The sequence below is a fragment of the Ostrinia nubilalis genome, chromosome 8, assembly GCF_963855985.1.
Source record: "Ostrinia nubilalis chromosome 8, ilOstNubi1.1, whole genome shotgun sequence".
NCBI lineage: Eukaryota > Metazoa > Arthropoda > Insecta > Lepidoptera > Crambidae > Ostrinia > Ostrinia nubilalis.
Genome location: NC_087095.1, coordinates 14,218,492 through 14,240,664, shown reverse-complemented (window position 1 = coordinate 14,240,664; position 22,173 = coordinate 14,218,492). Strand labels below are relative to the sequence as shown.

The following is a 22,173-nucleotide window of genomic DNA, read 5'->3' as shown; positions in this document are numbered from 1 at the left end:
GTTTTGACAAAAAACTAAATTGGAAAAACCATATAGAGGAACTAAGCAAAAAAACCTGTAGTTCAGCTTTTGCTTTGTTTAAACTTTCCACCGTAGTAAGTACTGATGCTCTGCTCACAGCCTATTATGGACTGGTGGAATCAGTCCTTAGATATGGTATCATTTTTTGGGGAAACTCAACGGATAAAGAAATAGCGTTTAAAAGTCAAAAACGATGTATCCGAGCTATGTTTGGCCTTCAGACAACCGATAGTTGTATTCCATACTTTAGAAAGCATAAAATTCTTACACTTCCGTCATTATATTTATTGGAAATAGCACTATTTGTAAGAGCAAACTGTCACCTGTTTCCGCGGCTTGCTGACAAAGTTGTCCGCAATCGTCGCGATGGTAGCAAATTATGCTTGCATAATGCAAAGACAACTCTGATGCTGAATAGTGTAGTATGCATGGCTCCCAAAATTTATAATAAGATTCCCCAGGCCTATAAATCGCTTAATAATAATCTCTTCAAGAATAAATTTAAGAAACTATTAATTGAAAAATGCTATTATTGTATAAATGACTTTCTTAATGATAAATTTTGACATTATATATTTTTAAATTAATTTGTATTTGACTTCGATGTATTGACTTATAATGATAAAAACAGACTAAGTAATTATAATTTTTACACGCCGAATATCGGTAAGACATGTTGATACTAACAAAATCTACTAACACCAAAAATATATTTCTGTATTGTCTCACACATGGTCTGATAAATAAAAATATCTTTATCTTTATCTTTATCTTTCCTTGAAAGTTCATAAAAAGTACTATTATCATGAATTTTTCCAGATTTTTTACGCCTACAGCCCTACTCGAACAAAAATTGGCACTTTAAACTTTAATAATTTGCAAACAGATTCCTAAATGGAAAAATAGTCTTAGAAGCCCCTAAACCATTTTAAAAGACCTATCCAACGATACCCCACACGATGGGGTAGAAAATGAAAAAATCATCATCCCCTCTTTAAATGTAGGAGAGCCACACTAAAAATTTTTTTATCAAAATTTTATTTAACAGTTTTGTTGGCGTTATTAATATACATACTTCCACAAAATTACAGCTCTCTAGTGCTAATAGTTTCCAAGCAAAACCCCGGACGGACAGACAGACAGAGAGACGTACATAACGAAACTATAAGGGTTCCTTGTCAGGACTACGGAACCCTAAAAATGTAGGCAACTTTTCTCTAAAAAGCCAGTTTGTGAAGACTTTAAAAGTGTTTGTTTTTACAAGTGTTGAACGGATTTTGAATTTCCAATGATTCTGAGAACAGTAACTTTTTCGATACCATTTTGTTCGGACTTTGTTACTAACTTGACGCGCTTCCAACGCCAAACAAAAATTACCATACTGTGTGCACGTACAAAGTAAATAAATGCAAAAACACAAAACACTATCAAGCGTACAAAGCAATATATTCCAAAAAAACAAAGAGTTATGGCATATACGAGGTGTGTTCAAAAAGTAAGGTGACTTTGTATTTTTAAGAAAAAATATTTATTTATTTATCAATATTTATGTTGTCCCCTTCAAAGTAATCCCCCTCAGATACAATACACTTATGCAAACGGTTTTTCCAATCCTCAAAGCACTTCTCATAAGCACTTTTCGGTATAGCCATTAGCTCTTCCAGCGATGCAGTCTTTATCTCCTCAATCGTTGCAAATCTCCGTCCTTTCATAGGTTTCTTTAATTTTGGGAACAAGAAAAATTCACATGGGGCCAAATCCGGTGAATATGGTGGCTGAGGCATGATTGTGGTGTTGTTTTTAGCCAAAAAATCTCTCACAAGCAAAGATGAGTGAGCAGGGGCATTATCGTGATGCAAAAGCCATGAATTGTTTTTCCAAAACGTTAGAAAAAAATTCATGGCACGAGCCAAGCGATATGCCGATATCCTCAGCAACTTCTCTGATAGTGATTCGACGATTTTCCAAAACAATTTTCTTCACTGCTTGATCGTTTTCATCAGTTATTGACGTTCTTGGGCGTCCAGAGCGAGGCTCGTCATTGGCATCTTCCCGGCCATCTTGGAAGAGTTTGAAACATTTTTTTTTACTCAGAACAGTTTCACCGTATGCCACTGTCAACATTTCAAGTGTTTCGGAGCATTAAATTTAAATTTTTTTACACAAAATTTGATGCAAATCCTTTGATCCATATTTTTCGATAGCAAAAAATCGCCGAGCACGCAAAACACTTATAACCTTTACGCCTCTCACAACCAAACAAAAAATGCTATACACTTGAAACTTGGTACAGATGTTCGGGAAGAGTGTACCAACATAACAAAACAAAAAAATCGATAATCGAAAGTACGTTGCCCGGGAAATTTGAAAAGTCACCTTACTTTTTGAACACACCTCGTATTCCCATCAGAGGTATGTGGAGTAGGCCCACGCACAATCATTAAATGGGTCATTTGTAGTTTTTACCGGTCATAAAGTCTGACTATGGTTGTAATTTTGAGAAAAACCTAATTTATTATTTGATGTCTCTACTTACATAAAATTAAATTCAGTTAGGGGCTTTCGAAGTGAAAATATAACACATAATTTAGTTAGTCGGAAAAGAACCTAGATGATATTTTCTGTTCCATAAAATATGATGAAATACTGATTTATCTAACCAGTCTACCCAATCAGTTGTCTACGAGTCAATGGAAAGGCTTCGCAAAGTACCTAATGTTGTTTCTTAGGAGAGCCAAGACTCTTATTTTTTCCAGTGATGACAGATAATATCGAAGGTCACCCACAAGAAGTACAGATAATCTCAGTTAAGTATGTAAGCTAGGAAGGCGCTGGATGCAAGCGGCTACGAACCCTCTGGAAATCATTGGTTCAGCAGTGGACAGGACAGTAGTAATGGAGTTCTACTGATTTTTGAAAGAATGTATACTGAATCTCGCTCTGCTATGTGAATGGCATACATTGTAGGTTACTCACTATTTTCGCCAACGTTCAGTAGACTATAAAAAGGTCACAATGTATTGGCTTTAAAGGCGGTAGAGCGTGAACAACAGATAAATAAGGATAGTTCTACACGCTTTGAGGAGTCCCGTTCGGTTTCCAATAGGACAACAGTTGGGAAATGTGTGTTGAGTATGAAAAGAAATACTTATTTTGTATTGTATTGCTTCAGAATATTTTGCATTTTGTCATGGGTTATCTTAATCAAATAGAAGTAAGTAGAGTTAACTCTCACATTATAGATCGTTCCATCCATGAAGACGCGCCCCACCATTCTGCCGCTTATGTTTGAGTGTTATCGGTACACGCTAAATTATCCATGAGTGCATGCGCACAATGCAATAATGACGCCCGGATTACTTGGATCAAACTCCCCGCGCTTCCCTCTACCAAAAAGTAGTGGGGCGCGTCTTCGTGGATGAAACGAACTACTGCTATTTTTTTGCAAAATTCTGTATATTTTATGTAATGTGGAAGATCCTTGTGTAAGAAGTTCGTTCACCACAAAAGTCTACTGGTGAAAATGGTATAATTCTTGGCGTGTGCTTTGCAACAATTCGGTAGAGCGCTTACCACAATTACCTTCTATACCTTCCTTCACTGTAGTGTTATCAAGCCGAGTGCCAGAAAAGTTAGACCGATTTCTGCCAAATAGGCAAACTGTGTGCCTATTTATTGTCCTAAGTTTAAAATAACGCCAAATCTATTCCATTGTCCGGTGCGGTACCGATAAATCGTAGTTAGGAACTGATATCGATTTTCTTGAGACCACAAATTGTGAAACTTGGCTATTGTGATACCAGCCAAACCGCACTTACAATGAGATAAAAGCACTATTGAAACGTGTAGCAATCAAATGTCGAACTCTACCATCTTCCCTCGAAGTAATTTTCCCTCTTTTCAGAAGGAAAAATTCCAATCTTCTTCAATGAAAAAAAGGAAAAATCCTTACTAATAAATCAAACTGTAAACGCAAACTGCCGAAAATAGGTGCACCCAATGCACAAAGACGACGGAACTTGGTAAGCGTTCGCAATCTGGCGCACAATGGGCGAGTTCCACAATTTGTGGCCGCACGGAATCGATGGCAGTTCCTAACTATTGGCAGTGCACAATGGCTTAGTTTTGGCCGTCTTGGTTTGGGCAAAAGTAAGAAAAATAATTATCATTTAAAATTATTCTAAAGTATACACTGAGCCTTAAAATTAACAATTCAATGTACTATTCCTGCTTTTATAAGTTATAATGGATTTATGTAACATTGCTGGTGTGGTATCCTCCCATATTGGAATACAAAGCCACCTGTGGTTGCAGGTTCAAATCTCGCTGGAGTCAGATAATTCATTCCTATGTCTCTATTTTTATCTACTCGCAAAACTGAATTGTTAGGACGAGTAATTAATATTATGACAGGTAATTAAGTAGAAGATTGAATTGCACCACCTTTTTTTTTTATCCCAGTGCTAGACGACGGATGCTATGCTATATAGTTAGACAATTTTTGACGTTTGTTAAAGTTAAATTAAGATGGTGCAACCCAGCCCAACTAGGTAATAGATAAATTTTATTACTGATTTAGTTTAAACTTATGTTAATGTACGTGAATTCAAATCAGTTCGGTGTCACAAACACCGTTATGGCTCACAAGTCTGCCACAAAAGTTGTTTCAGTCTCAGTATTGGATTATTGTCCTCTATGACGTTAATCAATTCTGAACCCAAACAATATAATCAATCAATGCGGTACAGATCCGGACACAAGTTCCTACTGACCAAATAGATACGTTTAGGCCAATCCCGGCCGTCAATCCTGCACAATCGGATAAGGCGAACTGCGTAATATCAATTACAAACATAACTAAAGCTTGAGGTGTACACACATGAGTTATACAGCTGTGGTTTGGGGACCAACACTGGCCACATAGCAATAGGATTATTCAAAATGTCTTAGGAATATAAAAATATTTTTAATGTAGACAAAAAAGGACAACATTAAGGCTGGCTTGCACTATCTTATTTTAACTTTGACAAACGTCAAAAATCTGTCAATCTCCATACAAAAACACCGGTTATCGTCATAGTTACGGTCAAAGTTAGGTGGTGCAATCTTACCTCAATACACTGCTGGACAAAGAATATCCCAAATTCCCAATATATGCCATTAACACTAATAATTATGTAGTATAGCTTCTTTACGGAAAACGCAGCGTGGGACGTCCATCTACAAGGTGGACCGACGACATCGTAAAGGTAGCAGGGAAGCGCTGGATGCAGGCCGCTACCAATCGATCAACGTGGAAAGCATTAGGGGAGGCCTATGTTCAGCAGTGGACGTCCTGTGGCTGAAATGATGATGATGATGGTGATAGCTTCTTATCAAGGTTCTATTCGAAGTTATATGTGCACGTAATCTTCAGTTTTAATTTCTCTCTCTCTCTGTATAAAAACAACCAAAATGACAACCAAAACAATCTTTTTCAGTTTCAGTCACTTTTTGTGAATAAGGAAACCTAAAGGTTTTTCTCAGTGTTGTGTGCAACACTTGTATAGAAGCAACCAAATGCTGTTCATTTATTTCCAAACGTATTGTTTTTCAGTTTCAGCACTTTTTGTGTCTATGGAAACAAGAGTCGATCACTTAGGCCGAGTTGAAGCATTTTACTTTAACTTTGACAAACGTTAAAAATCTGTCAAACTGCAACTCAGCCTTAAACGCTTTTCTCACGCCCGTATTCACAAACATTACTATGAGGTCTCACAGTGCACGTGGACGCACAGGGTCACACACAAACCAACCACAGAGCTCTATTCAACGCTGTGCGTTCGATTTGCTGCTTCACTTGAGCAAGCATCGTTTGTGAATATGGGTGTCAGTTTTGTGCACACGGCGTTATGGTCGGTTCACACATGTCTCCGTTTTACTGTTCCGTTTTATCGTGTACGTTTTTTTTCGTCGATGTTTGTATTACTGTATATGTTACAGGAAATGTATGAAATCCGCCATTGTATACAATTCCTAAGATTTGTGTATAAGTCCTAAAATCACCCGGAAATGTGTGATGTAAATTATATTAGACACATTTCCTAGGAAATTTACACATTTCCTAAACAGCAATCGGAAATGTAATTAAGATGAATACGCGTGGACATACGGTGCGAGGGGAGGATATTGCATCATCCGATTACGCGGGGTCTCTATCGAATCGTAAAATTTTTTGCACGCCTAGTTGTCTATGGCACACAAATTTTAAGCCAAAAATTTTTTTACACAAAATTATTTTTATTACGCCACTTTTTTTTCTCCGAAACTTTAATGCCGATACCGCGCCGCGGCAGCTGTGTATGTGTAAGGTCGCAAGTCTAACCTAACCTAACCGAGACTTTGTTATCCAGCTACAGAAGTATTAAAACTTTCATGCCAATAAGTTTAATAAAAGAGATGTTAAAATTAGGGATTTCCAATACTTCAGCGTAATATGCGTGATGCCGAAAGAAAGGATGCCAATAGGCAAATATTTTTTTCGGCCAAAGTATAATAGTGCGAAAACAACTGGCAGGCTAAACAATAATAATTGTGTGTTAAAAGTACCTATCGGCCAATGTGGTTTGGCTAAATGAAATTTTAAGCGTACCGAGGGGCACCCAAACACGCGACCGCGCTTGTGCCGCTTAGTTTTATATATTTCCTAATACAATATTGGAATTCTATAAAATTCCTAGGAAAAGTATACATTTCCTAGGATATGTGCGTATTAAAAAATCTCTGAAGCAATATTTTATACATTTCCTAAATAGCTTCGGAATTGTATACATTTCCTAGGAATAGTATACAATTCCTAGAATTCATACATTTCCTGTAACATATACATAATACTGTGTCATGTGTGAAGTTACTCATACAACTACATACGCCATCGACGAAAAAAAACGTACACGATAATACGGAACAGTAAAACGGAGACATGTGTGAACCCGCCGTTACAGTGCTACGTATACGATATCAGATATTATTGCAGCTAAAGCAACACAGCAAGCCGCTCTAATTTACTTAGCGAGTAAGCGCAAGATAGTGGCGCTTAGTACAAAGGGGACATTAGTTTGGTTCCAAAACTATTGGCAAGTAGACAATTTATGCTCACTGTACTTCTTGCCAGGGTCGGACTGGGTTTGAAATTCGTAATGCCTGAACTAACGTGATTAATACGCTTTGACTTTTTCAAATAACACAAGAACACATAAATGGAGACGTGAACCTACAGACATCAAGGTATCTTATCAAGGTAAAGACGGTATGGTAGTTAGGCATCAACTGTAACATTTACCTAGTTAAGTAGTTTTAATAATATGGTGCTTCTTATCTGGAGAGTGGAAAACATTTCAGAAGTTAATTAAAAAACTTTTCTGTCGCCTATTTAGGTACTTGATGAGTTAACGAAGAGATTGGACACTAATAACCGATGAAACTCAACGAAAAAATAATTTGCTGAATAAAATTACGTCATTATTATTCTGTGGTCAATGCTTCTGTTTGGCGTATAGTGGGAGATTCTCGTGGTATAAATATTTGAGGCCATGAAACAGTTTTCTCATGCAAATTCCATCAGTCCCCGAATCCAGCTCCAGCTATTGGTAAATACGGGACTGGCCCGCCGTCAGTTCGGTTTCGCTAAGATTGCGCCAGAGGTCGCCTTTGTCGGAGGGAAATTGGAAATCATTGTTTATGTGTTCCGACCGGGGTTTAATGAAACCGATGTTTGGTATAGTATCAATATTAGATGTAATTAACAATGGCGTTGAAATATTGGGACGGCAGGAATGGAAAGGTTCCATATCGGTGATTGGCTTAGACTGGTGACTCTACATTCTTTTTTATGGGTTGATAACAAACCCACATTCTAATTCACTGTCCTAAATCAGATAGCATTTATTTATTTCTCTTTCAATTGTTGTGAACCACCCATTTGGCTGTCACCAATTTAGATCAGCTTGGATGAACTGGTACTGAACTTCTTGGCTACTTTGGGTGTCAGGAACTATTTGACGCTGACCTGCTGATTCAGTTGAACGCAATTGTTTTGTATTTTAAAGCTACGTATCCCAAGCTTCAACGATTTAAATTGTGTGAAATGTCTAAAGAAACAAAATGCAATAAAAAAGTTTGTGACAGGACGAGCATCACAAAAACGGCATATTTTTGCGATTCGCTGCACCTAACCCGTGCCAACTTTGGAGCCACTTTAAAAATACATTTTATGTCACAATTTCGCGTCACCACAATGGTCGTTAGCGTTTGTTACGTAGGCAATAAAGTCTAAAATCAAACGGTATAAATCAAATTTTGATTTGGGGCTCGCTGAATGCATAACAATCGTATCACGCTGGTGGCGCGAGTTGAATAAACAAGCAAGGGACAACTTCACTGATCCGTCCCTTACTGTTGGTTTACTTACTATACATCACTACCACTACATAATTATAAAACAAAGTTGCTTTCATGTCTGTCTGTCCCTATGTATGCTTAGATCTTTAAAACTACGCAACGGATTTTGATGCGGTATTTTAATAGATAGAGTGATACAAGAGGAAGGTTCTTAAATATAATAAGTACACATACCTATGCGAAGCAGTGGCGGGGCGCTAGTCTATTTTATTACAACATACCAAAATGGTACTTTCAGGTACTTAATAAAACTCGACTCTCAAAACAGAAAGACTTATTATAAGATTTTAAACTTTTAACTAAAATAGTAAGACACGTGCGAAAAACCCGTGTCATAGTCATAGTCATCTATTCCATAAACAATAACATCTTACTATTTTAGAAAGACTTATCCCACCAAAAACATTCTGTAAAAAACTAGCCAAGTCTCGATGGAGCTGCTTGTTTATCTCTAAAAAGTAATGAAATCTAGACAAAGTCGTGCCAAGTCTATGGTTCCTTACTGCGATTTCTTTATTATTATAGTTAATGTTGTGTGACTTGGCCGTTGAAGGGTACAAAACGAGGTGCTCCATGACACCATTGCACCAATCTGTCTCTAGAACCGCTACCCATTGACGATGGAAAATTGCCACTTGGAAAACGTTGATTCAACAATAACCAGTCAATTGTAGGTTTAATAAAGCTGCGTATTTCAATAATACTTATGTATGATTATCTTAATAAAGATTGTTCAACGGCCAAGTCACATAACATTAACTATAATAATAAAGAAATCGCAGTAAGGAACCATAGACTTGGCACGACTTTGTCTAGATTTCATTACTTTTTAGAGATAAACAAGCAGCTCCATCGAGACTTGGCTAGTTTTTTACAGAATGTTTTTGGTGGGATTTCACTTCTTTTTGTAGAAAGTGGCAAAATTATTTGACGTCGTCGTTTTATCAACATTTTTTACGATATTAACGAAATTCAAATTACACAACATTCAACTTAATCGACGGGGGACTCAAGAAAGGAAAAAAATCTGGACACCGCTTGCTAGTGCTAGCGCCACCTAGCGGTGAGCGATACATGCGAACACCACGGTGCCGGAGTAGTATTGATTATGAATGTGGTGTTACTCCAGATCTTCGATTTTCCTAGTTTTTATAGTTTTCCCTTTATGTGGCCATTAAACCCTAACTCTGTACCAAATTTCAGCTCTCTGAGTTTATGGGAAGTACTAGTTCTATTTTGATGATCATCAGTGAGTGAGTGAGTGAGTGAGTGTCGTAAATGCGAAACTATGCTTTCGCTTAACTTTGGAAATAAAAGACCTACAGACTTGAAATTTTGGATTTTAAGTATGTGATTATAGCTTACTAGATGACGAAAATTTCTGCGTTGTGGTCTTATCCAGAGGTTCTCAAATAGGGGCCTGAAAATGCGGCGAAATGGTTCCAGTAAAGGATGGTACGGCAGTGTTTGCTTCCCGCTCGACTTGGCGGGGGCACTGCCGTGCCCCCAGATTCATCTCAAATTATTTTTACCACACAAGATATCAAGCTCCGATCGGCGGAGTAGGTAATATTAACGAAAGCCTGAAAGACAACGGGTTTGTTACTTTACTTCTTTAATACCTACTCAATTTATTACCAAACAATAAATGTACTAAAGGCGTTTACGGCACGCAAATTTTCCGTCACGGGCTTAATAAGTTTAGGCAACTGGGAAGCAAGCTTTTGGGATTTGCAAGTAAGCTCCCTGAATGGCTCAACTCACTAATGAAGATTTGATTTTCCTTTACAAAAAATCTTACATAGCAAGTAAAATATTCGTATAAAACAGGCGTTTCTCGTAACCCTTCAAGTATCAGCAATAGAAAACAATTGTTACCGCGGTCTCATGCGACCACTTAAATTCCACTACTTAGATTGCAACTAAATTAAGGTAAACAAGAGAGTTCTAAACAGTGAGTACCAAGTGAGTACCAAGCGAGTACCAAGTGAGACCCAAGTGAGTTCCAAGTGAGTACCAAGTGCGTACCAAGTGAGTATCAAGTGAGTGCCAAGTGAGTAACCAAGTGAGTTGCACCAGTAGTTTCCGAGCTGATCTCAATTTCCATGTAACATGTCGAACTACGCCGCGACGCTGTCTGGGCGACTGTCCCGGTTTCTATTTCGGATCCATGTTGACAGCGGAACGTACTATGGAATGTCTAATTGTTAATTTACATTACTATGCATTGGAATATTAACTTCTGTTAACTTATATTGTCCTATAATGTTGTGTAAACTTATGTAGGTAAACTTCCAGTCATTGAACTCTACCAGCCATTGACAAAACACAATAAAACCAAGTTGTTCTAAAACAGGAACACTGCAACTGATGTCTTCCTATAAAGATATCAGTTGGTGTACCCTTTTTAAAGCAACACTAATCAAAATAATAATATGGTTTTACTGTATTCTGTCCTATGACTAAGCTTCCAATCTGTATGGTGCCATTCTTCACCATCATACACTTTTTAAGCGTTTAATAAGTTTCAGTTTAATAGAATAAACTTTTGAATTAGTAAATCACTCGGACACATTTTAAATGATAGGTACATTAATAATGATTCAACTCTTTGAACCGCTCGACGTTTTCTATTAAGCATTTTCTCCATGAAGTATCTAATAAATATTCAAAAGTTGCGGTCTGGTATTTAGAAAAACATTTTGCTTGGTAAGCTCTCACAGCAGTCTTATAGAAAAGAATGTAAAACTTCCATGGAGTAGAGGCGTGTTTATATGGGTAAATCTATAAAATACAGCTGAAGAATTTGTTTTAACGCGCTAATCTCAAAAACTGCTGGTCCGATTTGAAATATCTTTTTGTGTTGGATAGCCCTTTTATCGAGGAATGCTATAGGCTTTATAACATCGCCATACAGCCAATAGGGCCGGAGTAGTAAAGAAAATTGTTGCAAAAACGGGAAATATTATTCAAACTATTTTCACGCGTACGAAATCGCGGGCACAGCTAGTTTTTAATAATTATGAAAGAAGGTTTTATTGCACTGAAATTGTGGAAGACAAGTCGCAGTTGCACAATGAGCTTTTGTTACCTTTATGAGAAAAGGAAATACATCAGAAAATCGTGAAGCTCGGCTTTTGCAGGGGTCAGAGCAGTCGGATTATTTTTCGAGCTTTATCGGTGCTCTTTTAATGGTAAGCTATTATACTCGTATACACGTATAGGTATGGTTTATCAGTAGACATTAATTTATCTAAGTGGTAGAATATGTACCTATAATAACAAGACAAATAAAATTATCATTCATGACGACCTACTAAGTCAACGAAAATCAATAAATCACTAATATTATAGTACCTACTCTGCCGGAAACACGCCTAATAATTTACTATAACTATTTAAACTCTACCCAAAATCATTACATACCTTTAACAAAACTTAACTCGGTAAACAATTTTAGATCGATAGGTACCTAATACTTGCATACCTAAACATAATTGTGTTATATCGGTAGATGATGAATTTGTTACTATTAATAATAATTATTAATCATAAAAATGTTATCTAAAAAAGGTTTTTCCAGCAACTTCATGAATCGACTCCATAAAAAAACTTACTGCTTCTGACCGTTGGGGATCTTTTGAAATAAAAATACCCGCTCTCAGTGGACTCCGCCTTACAATCGGTGTCATAAGTTTTATAACTGAATTTATGGTACGTCCCTTCACAGACATTGACATTTGGAAGGGGACTTTAAACTTTAGATTTTCTTTTAAGTTGTTCCTCTGATAACTTTTTGTGAAGGCGCCCCACCACTGGGGACATTCGTATGTAATGGAAAGGTTCATATACTACTACATAAACATAACGTAGAAATCAGTGAGCGAGTAAAGATTGGTACAGTGCGCAAATTGTAAAATATGACATCAATGAGTGAGGATACTGAGCAGTGGTGTGGTAAGTATAATTCAAATTATTAAGATTATTTGTCTCATTATAGGAAAATACTTTACACTCTTGCTTTACTGATTGCCTTTAAAGCAAGTGTTATAATACCTAGGTACATCTTATATTTTAAAAGTTTATAAATTAAAATGAATGAATTGTTTAATTTTAATGAAATGATATTAGTTACTTACCTTAGGTTTCAGTAGTAATTATGAACAGTCACGCAGACTTTCTTGAGAGAATCTGAAGACGTGACCTTGCGGCGTTTTGTATCACTTGCACACTTATTTCACAAACACTTATACCTACGTATTTTATCATTAGGTATTGCACGTGAATATTCGATTCGAACATCTTCTTGGATTTTACATTACAGGCAATAGTCCCGGTGAATGAGCACCTTAACGAGGACCTATCGGGTCTCATAGATGCCAGATGATAATGTTATTACAGTTTGACATCTCGCTGCTAGAAATTTCTTCGGAGTTTCTTCGAAATATTCTGGCGATTGTTGTTATATTGTACAGTCGTGGACAAAAACTGATACAAGCCAAAAATGAGTGTTTTTGCTCCACGACTGTTTTCGTGTTTCGGTTGAAAATTGGGACTAACAGTCACTTGTTTCTATCAGAAGTTGTTGATAATTTTGTTGTGTAACCGTGGTAGTGTACAGAGGTAAAAAGTTAAGGTAAATAGTGTGCTCGCCTTATGGTGAACCATAAGGCGAGCACACTATTTACCTTAGGTGACCGAGTAGATGAATCTACTCGGTCAAGTGTATAAGTTTTTTAATCTTGTTATAGTAGAAACACATAATAAATACGTAGTACTAATAAGTATTAATTCTGAAGATAAATATCATTTAAATTACCATGTACAGAGCCTTTTCCGCAAGGAGCACTATGTAAAATAAAAAGTAAATTTTTATAAGCCATTAATTTGTAAGATTATTTATTATTTGGTTAATAACAGTAGGTACATTTTAATTGCTACATTATACTTAGTAAGTTGCACTTTTAACTTTCACTATTGGTGACCGTTGGTACTTCTTTGTATTTAGTTAAACGATAGTTTACCGTCCTCTGTCTACGTGGTCGACCCGATAAGACAGCATGACTTCTGTTGGTATAATAAATCGTCATCACAAAAATCGGCCCACCTACGTTTTACAGGAAAACTCGTTTCTACTGACACAATCATGGTGCCCCAACAATATTGGTGTTATTTGAAAGCCCAATAAATATCCTTAAAGAAAAACACATTTAATTTCCTAATTAACGATTAACATAATATACAAAAATGTGACTTGAAAAACTTGAAAAAAGACCTCACTTTGGGCTCATCTCTGGGATCAATTAGACCAATTTTTATGGTTATAAAACCAAATAATGATCTCACGTGTCCTCTTAAACAGATGGATAGCGATTAATCCCAACTTAACAGTTTTATAGCCATAAAAGTTGGCTCAAGCGTAACTACCTATTTTTTGAAGAAGTGACTCTGGATTCTTCTACAGACACATTTTTGGGGTGAAAACCTTTCCTTTAATGAAATGAAGTTTAGAACTAGGCTTTTAAATGGTAATATTATAGTATAGTGATATTGGTGGGAAGTGGGGATGCATACGTTTGAAAGTGCTTGTCGCGGGTGGGTCGATTTTTATGATGACCAGTGTAGTTATAGCTAATGCGTCCACTTTTATTTATTGATAGTCTTCTGCTTGAGAACATCGTAAGGCGCGAGCCAAGTCGCTGTCAGCGCCATCTATTACTGACTATTAGTCCGTCCTTGTATTTAGTTGATAAAATAAAAATAAAACTTAGAGTAGCCCTTCAGTTGGCGCCTTGAACATGGCATATATCTCCAACAGTTGTCGCGTGCTCTTGCAAGTCTTAGCACATCTGAATTCAGCATAGTGCATCACTCAAATTGTTCGGTCTCAGTAAATAAATAAAATAAAAATAAAACTTAGAGTAGTCCTTCAGTTGGCGCCTTGAACATGGCATATAACTCTAACAGTTGTCGCGTGCTTTTGCAAGTCGTGGTACCTCTGACGTCACCAAACTGCATCATGTGACCTTCTGAGGTATGTCACGTGATCTACAGTAGCCCTTAATTTGGCGCCTTAAACAGAGAGTATAATTATCCCCAACAGTTGCCGCGTGCTCTTGCAAGTCTTGGCGCCACTGAAGTTATCATAGCTAAATAAAAAGTTTCATAAATAAAAATAAAACTCAGAGCAGTCCTTCAGTTGGCGCCTTGAACATGGCATATAACTCTATCAGTTGTCGCGTGCTCTTGCAAGTCTTAGCGCCTCTGACGTCACCAAACTGCATTACGTAACCTTCTGAGGTATGTCACGTGCGTGACCTACAGTAGCTGTTCAGTAGGCGCCTTGAACATGGCATATAACTCTAACAGTTGCCGCGTGCTCTTGAAAGTCTTGGCGCCTCAGACGTTAGCGCGGCGTATAAGGTACGTCATAATAGAGCAGTTCTCGAGTTGGCGCCATAATCACAGTATAATTATGTAACTCTAACAGTTGTCTCAAGCTCTTGCAATTCTTGGCTACTCGGTGGAATGTCACATGACCTACAATAGCCCTTCAGTTGGCGCCTTGAACATGGCATATAACTCTATCAGTTGTCGCGTGCTCTTGCAAGTCTTAGCGCCTCTGACGTCAGCTCAACGCATCACGTGCCCTTCTGCAGTGTGTCACGTGACCTACAATAGTCCTTCAGTTGGCGCCTTGAACATGGCATATAACTCCAGCAGTTGCCGCGTGCTCTTGCAAGTCTTTGGCGCCACTGAAGTCAGCATAGCTAAATAAATAGTTTCATAAAGAAAAATTAAACTTAGAGCAGTCCTTCAGTTGGCGCCTTGAACATGGCATATAACTCTATCAGTTGTCGCGTGCTCTTGCAAGTCTTAGCGCCTCTGACGTCAGCGCGGCGCATGACGTGTGCGCGTGCGCCTTCTATGCCCGACCAGGCCTTTGCGCAAGCGACCAGCTTACTCCACGGCATTGGCCATTCGTTGCGGAGGAACTGTGAAAGAAAACTGACTTCAGTGCAGTGCAAAACAACTAGCATAAAGGAGCACGTCCAATGCTGGAGGAAAGGACTATCCAAATGATTTCTACAACGACCGATCCCTTAAAAGAATGCTTATTTGAAAAATATTTGATTGAGGACATCCTATCCTGTTATTTAATTAGGGTTAAGCATTGATTACAATTACTGAGATGTAATTTTAGGCCAAATAACTCAACATTTGAGTTAACTGAATTGTTAAAATAAACGTCATACAAAAAAAAGCAGTAGAAATCAAGAGATTAACGGGATTATTAACCAGGACCTACACTCTGCAGTTTGACCGCTAACCAGGACCTACACTCTGCAGTTTGACCGCTAACGAAACTTAACCAGTGAAGTCTTGTATAGCTAGAATCTACAGATATTGTTTTTTTTTATACACAACGAGGCTTGGCCTGTATCTCACCTGATGGTAAGTGATGATCACGCCGAAGGTGGAAGCGAGATTCACCCGGAATCCTCAACCTCGGAGGAACTGGCTATTTTAACTCTAACTGCCGGAACACAACAATGCTGTTAACATTATTGATATGGCGACATACTTAGGTAAGATGGTGGTAGCTAGCCAGGCGGACTTAGAACAAGCCCTACAACCAACCAAACCGAACAGAAAAATCTGCACCCATTGGGAGTCGAACCCGGGTCCTCTGCGTCTGAAGCAGGCGCTGTACGACATAAAGATCAAGAGATTAATAAAAATATTACCTGATCAAACGGTCGCCTCCCAATGTGGAACATGATGTATATGAGCGGAGCCTTGTTCAGCGGCACCGAGCTGTCGCAAGGCTCTTGCGTACCGAGTTCCTTGTATATCCTCTCTGCGTGTAACTGGAGGTGGTCGTAGATTACCTAGGAAATATGTTAGACTAGCTTTCCGCCCGCGGCTTCGCCCGCGTGGAATTTTGTCTGTCACAGAAAAACTTTATCGCGCGCGTCCCTGTTTCAAAAACCGGGATAAAAACTATCCTATGTTCTTTCCCGGGACTCAAACTATCTCTATGCCAAATTTCATCAAAATCGGTTGCGAGGTTTAAGCGGGAAAGCGTAACAGACAGACAGACAGACAGACAGACAGACAGACAGACAGACAGAGTTACTTTCGCATTTATAATATTAGTTGGGATTAGTATCAAGCACATTGTTAGCTATCACATCCCCAAGCAGGCTCTGGATTGAAACCCCCAAGGAAAACTCAAACGTGGTCGCCCCAAGCAAACTTGGCGGCGCACTGTAATAGCAGACGAGGCGAACAAAATCGGCAAGACTTGGAGCGAGATCAAACGAGGACTGTTGTGGACTCCCTCTGCTCCATCTATGGGACATAGGACCTTAACTCAACTAACTCAACATTGGTAGCTATAGGTCTAGGGCCTGAAGCGGCATGGGAGAGGTGACATATTATGACGTGACAGGACAGAGCATGGAAGTCTGACGTTTGACATCACAAAAAACCCTCCCGTGCTTACCATGCCTCCCATACCTTACGATAGACTACTCATCTCCATAACATTGACATTCAGTGACATTATTAATTTTTATTATTTGCTTTGTATACAGGGTGTTAGGTAAATGGGTATATGAGCCGACACTAGCCCATGTTAACATGGGCATATAAATGGTATGGTGAAGTCAGAAATTTGATATCGTAATTTTTTTATTTTTATTTTCATACAAAATAAATTTGATAAAATCCGATTTACATGAAAATTAAAATAATTAAAATGAAGATATCAATTTTCTGACTTCACCATACCATTTATATGCCCATGTTAACATGGGCTAGTGTCGGCTCATATACCCATTTACCTAACACCCTGTATAACTTGTTGGCGCTTTGGAATCTCTGTGAGCCTTCAAGCAGCTTATTATAAACTAGCGGCCGCCCGCGACTTCGTAGGCGTGGATCCCATTTTACACCCTTAGGGGTGGAGTTTCGTTAAATCCTTTCTTAGCGGATGCCTACGTCATAACATCTACCTGCATGCCAAATTTCAGCCCGATCCGATGGTTTGGGCTGTGTGTTAATAGATCACTATGTCAGTCAGTCAGTCCGTCAGTAAGTCATTTCAATAAATAGGTTTGGAAGTTTTTTGGGACACCTGTATACATATTAGTAACATTTATTATTTAAAAAGTTTAGTATCATATTTTTTATATTACTTACCCTCAAGCTATCTCTCCCCGGTGCCGACATCAGAATTTGACTAGTCAGAGCCGCGGCGTCACTCGCCCGTTCTGCGTTAGATCCTGGTACATCTCCCTAGAATAAATAACATATACATATTCAGTCTGCTTGTGACCACGGCTGCAGCATCGGAGCCGAAACGTCAAGCCGTGAGTACATAATGTAACTCATTAAGAGCCATTTCACAAAAATATTCCGCGCGAATTTAGGTAAAAGCTGTCAACGCAACGTCAAAAGAGTAAAAAGAACGCTGAAATTGACAAAAAAATCTTGAGCCGTGACCGTATTAAGACTTGATTTAAGTTATTAATTTTAAGGTAGAATGAGGTATTCAAACTTGATAAATTAATTTAAATTTTTAATAGAGTTTATTAAGTCTTTTATATTTCGATTCATAATGAAACACGAATAATATGTAAAATATATATTAAGTACAAAATAAAGACAGTCACATAGCGAAAAAAAAATCTGCCCCCTTCCGGCTCCATCATCGGACCCTGGATACGAATAATGAAACACGAATAGGTATAATATGTAAAATATATATTAAAAAACGAAAATGTATAGCTTGATGTGCTGTCGACTGTACAAAATAAAGACAGTCACATAGTGAAAAAAAAAATCTGCCCCCTTACAGCTTCATCATCGGACCCTGGATACGAAATATTCGTCAAGGCAAATCACACAAGCCCTAACTCCATAGGGTTCTATTGTTTTGTTACGGAGGTGGCCATTGCATCTCCTCCAGATCCATTTATCAGACAGAGCTAAGAAATAAATAAATAAATATTATTATAAGTAACCAAATAACTAAAATAATTCATCTTACTATCTTACTTCTTACTAGTCTTACTAATATTATAAATACGAAAGTTTGTGTGGATGTCTGGATGTTTGTTACACTTTCACGCAAAAACTACTGAACAGATTTTGATGAAACTTTACAGTACAGTACAGCAGTACTAGGCAGTCTGTGTTCAACTATCACTCGGGTCGGACGTTCCTATCGCAAGACCTTTGGTTCACTCAGTTCCGATACGACTCTAATGCTGTGTGTAATTATTTTCGTGAATACACTGAGTTTATTAATTTCTACGAGTGGATTTCATTTTGCCTGAGACCTACGCCATGAACCCTAAACCAGAAGACCCTGTCGCCAGCGACATCGACGCTCATCCATCCCTGGCGTCGACCAGAATAGCAATGTATAGGCTATAATTTATGACGATCTGTGACAAACTAAATTTCAAGCGGGTGAAGCCGCGGGCAATACTACATATTTCATACTAGCTTTTTGCCCGCGACTTCTTCTGCGATGAAGTGGAAAATGGTTCTAACAGAATTAAAATATTCTAAGAAAATTAATTTTGTTAAATGATTATAATATTTTTTGATATAAAATCTACTAATTATTATGTTTAAATATTTGAATACTTACAAAATTATGAGATCTTTCTAAAACAAAATTAAAACACTACACCTGCCGCAGATTTCTTTGTAAACAATGTTTTTTTGTTTTTCCTTCAGGTGCTAAAATAACCAGACTATTGTGTGCGCATACTCTGGAGTATTCCACATACAACTGGTTGTCGGAGAAGCATAGATTTCCATTAAGTCTACTCCCGCTACCATATGGAACTTCGCTAAAACTCGTGAGGGCGCCAACACTTGCTTTTGTATCGAAAATTAGTATGAGCAGCTGCGCACGCGGTTGCCCGTTGCAGGCTCTATGCAACCACACTATTTTAAACCGTGGTCCCTAAGCATGAGATGGGAAACTGCACTCTCTTGAATTCTCTTGAATTTGATGGTGTTAGGGGAATCCTAGGAATGAATACAGACTTTCCAATGGAATCTCCTCATCAATATTGCGAAATTGCGAGTTGCAATGCAATGTTACGTTTTCACTTGTTATTTTATTGTAAAAGACCTTGATTTTTCAAACACGTGTCAAAAAAAAATTTAAATCAAAAGTACTAAGAAATATTTCATTGATATCAACTTAGAAACAAGCACAGATCACAGAAACTAAAGGGAAATGTGACAAGGGACAAATTAGAACATATTGCTTGTGAAAGCAATGATGACAGTAGCGACGTCATTATGTAAACAGTTTATATTGCTTGCATAGTACTAAAGATTATTCGAACGTTGAATACTGATACCGCAGTGGATAATGAGCACATATATTGATTTCTTTGTGTGTGTGAATTTCTAATACGACACTGAGTTTCGAACTCAGCGCATTACTTATAATAATAATACAAATAATAATAAAATCATTTATTTGCAAACTTAGCATCTCTCTATATTTCTATGGAACCAAGTTATCTCCAAAATACCATTCCACACCTTTTTAACCTAGTCAGGTAATAATTTTAATAAAATACGAAGCACGTCATCTATCAATAAATGTATATTTTAGAAGTTAATAAATTATGCATAAAATATTAAACACTAGACGTTTAGTTAAATCGTAGAATTTCTGAAAAACAAGTACTAAAATCGTACTGAAAAAAAAGTATTAATATGTTATCTAATTTATTTATTAAACGTCGAATTTTATCAAAGATTTTGGACTAAAGTTTTTGAAAATATTTTATGGCCTAAATAGAAAAAAATTAGGATTCTAAATCGTGAAAGAATTTTTTTTCGGAGCCTATTGCCTCCAAACAAACAAACAATTAAATCTTTCCTCTTTTATTAGTATAGATTTAACAACAAAGCTTCCCTCTCGAAACAAAACGCTTCTTTTTCTTCTTCACGAAACAAAACTCAAAGCGGATAAATCAATAAACAAATCTTTGGACAATTTCACAGCGCCATCTAGTCCAAAAGTAGGCAACTAATATGCTTGTGTTAAGGGTGCTCGCATAATGGATATTCTTTTTTATAATTTATTTATTAAATTAAATACTATGTACCTACATATAATACATAGTTACACCCAGATCCGTCAAAGAAATTAAAATACATCATTTCAATTTCTGCTCGGCCGGCCAGCCTCTCGGCATAGTATCAAATGTATTTGGTCGCCGTACAAATCACCGCTTTACGACACGAACGCACGTAAACGTCACGGCGGGAAAAATGACACAGGTCCTGCCTTGACGGGCGCTCGCGCCATACTAATCGATGTCGGCTTGCGTATTGTAATTTATACTGATATTCACATCAATATTTTGACAAAGTGGTTACTAATATTTAAACAATAACTGTAGAAATCAATTCTACAATGAATATTCTATATTTTGGGATACTTTTATTGCAGTTATTGCTGTGTTTTTAAACCAAAAACCACGATCAAAATGTGACGTTAATCTTCAAATTTGCCAAATTATTTTTATATTTTACTCAATAATGGTAATGAAATTCAAGAATCTATTTCATTAATGGACTACAAGAATATATGTCCGATGATTACTATATATTTTTAAGCTTATTATATGAGCATAAATAATAGATACAGGACTTTGAAAATGAGTCTGCGGCAATTTTTCCGTAAAATGGTTGTGGGAGATGGGGCACTGTGAATTAAGCAAAAGAGTTTTAGTAAATCCGTTTCATTAATGGTCAACACCAAGGATTGACCTATCTTTCGCAGTTATTAAATAATCTCTGGGTGTTGCTTAAGATAGTAATTCATGCTTCCAAAATCTTAGAAATTCGCACGAAAATGTAAAATGGCTCTTAATAAACGTCGCGTTAAGACCCGTGTCTTACTATTAAAATAACATATTATTAGGTATTTGGTTATTCATAAATGACGTCAATGTTCTTGATAAAACATCAACCGTGTGTAGCAAGGATATCTACTGTGGATCTAGCTTATCCAAAAAAATGCCGCATGCAGCAAAATGGGTAGAAAATGAGAAAACACAAAACAAGGCAGATATGTACAATCCTAGACTGCATCTCTCTTAACACCAAGTGTGGTTGCAGTCAAATACCTGCTTTGCCATGCATAAAAAATGGCTGTGACATACGGACGGACAGACGGACAGACAAACATACATGACGAATCTATAAGGGTTCCGTTTTTTGCCATTTGGCTACGGAAACCAAAAAAAGCCGGCCAATTGCGAAATAGACTCACGAACTGAGGGTTCAGTATCCTCCAACTCTTTCTCACAATCAGTTAACTCCTTACTAGAAATAAAATAAAAAAATACCTCTTCAAAAAGTTCCGCGAACTCCGGAAAATCCTCCAATCCAAATATATTGGACAACGCAAACGTTTTCTTAGTCTGTGCCACTAATTGAACAATTTCTTGTGTGTGTTTGTCATCTTCGTCTATAGAACATAGCGCTTCGGCGATCGCTAATGCTATGGAAGATGGTGAACTGTGGCTTCCATCGAAACTCAGCGAACTTGAGGTATCTGAAAATTAGACTTTATTACTGTGACATAAAGATGATGTCAGCTTCGTCTATGGAACATACAGCTTTGTCAATCGCTAGTGATATCGAAGACAGTGAACTGTG

General features: G+C 37.5%; 1 protein-coding gene across 1 annotated transcript; it reads right to left on the bottom strand.

Moving 5' to 3' along the window:
• Window positions 1–14,235: 14,235 nt before the first annotated feature.
• Window positions 14,236–22,063, bottom strand: LOC135074251 (uncharacterized). Its single transcript, XM_063968540.1, has 4 exons — window positions 21,861–22,063; window positions 17,668–17,763; window positions 16,209–16,352; window positions 14,236–15,455 (listed from the first exon to the last, which is right to left on the bottom strand). The coding sequence occupies exons 2-4, from the start codon at window positions 17,695–17,697 to the stop codon at window positions 15,264–15,266; spliced, it is 366 nt and encodes a 121-aa protein (XP_063824610.1). The 5' UTR covers window positions 17,698–17,763; window positions 21,861–22,063; the 3' UTR covers window positions 14,236–15,263.
• Window positions 22,064–22,173: the final 110 nt, after the last annotated feature.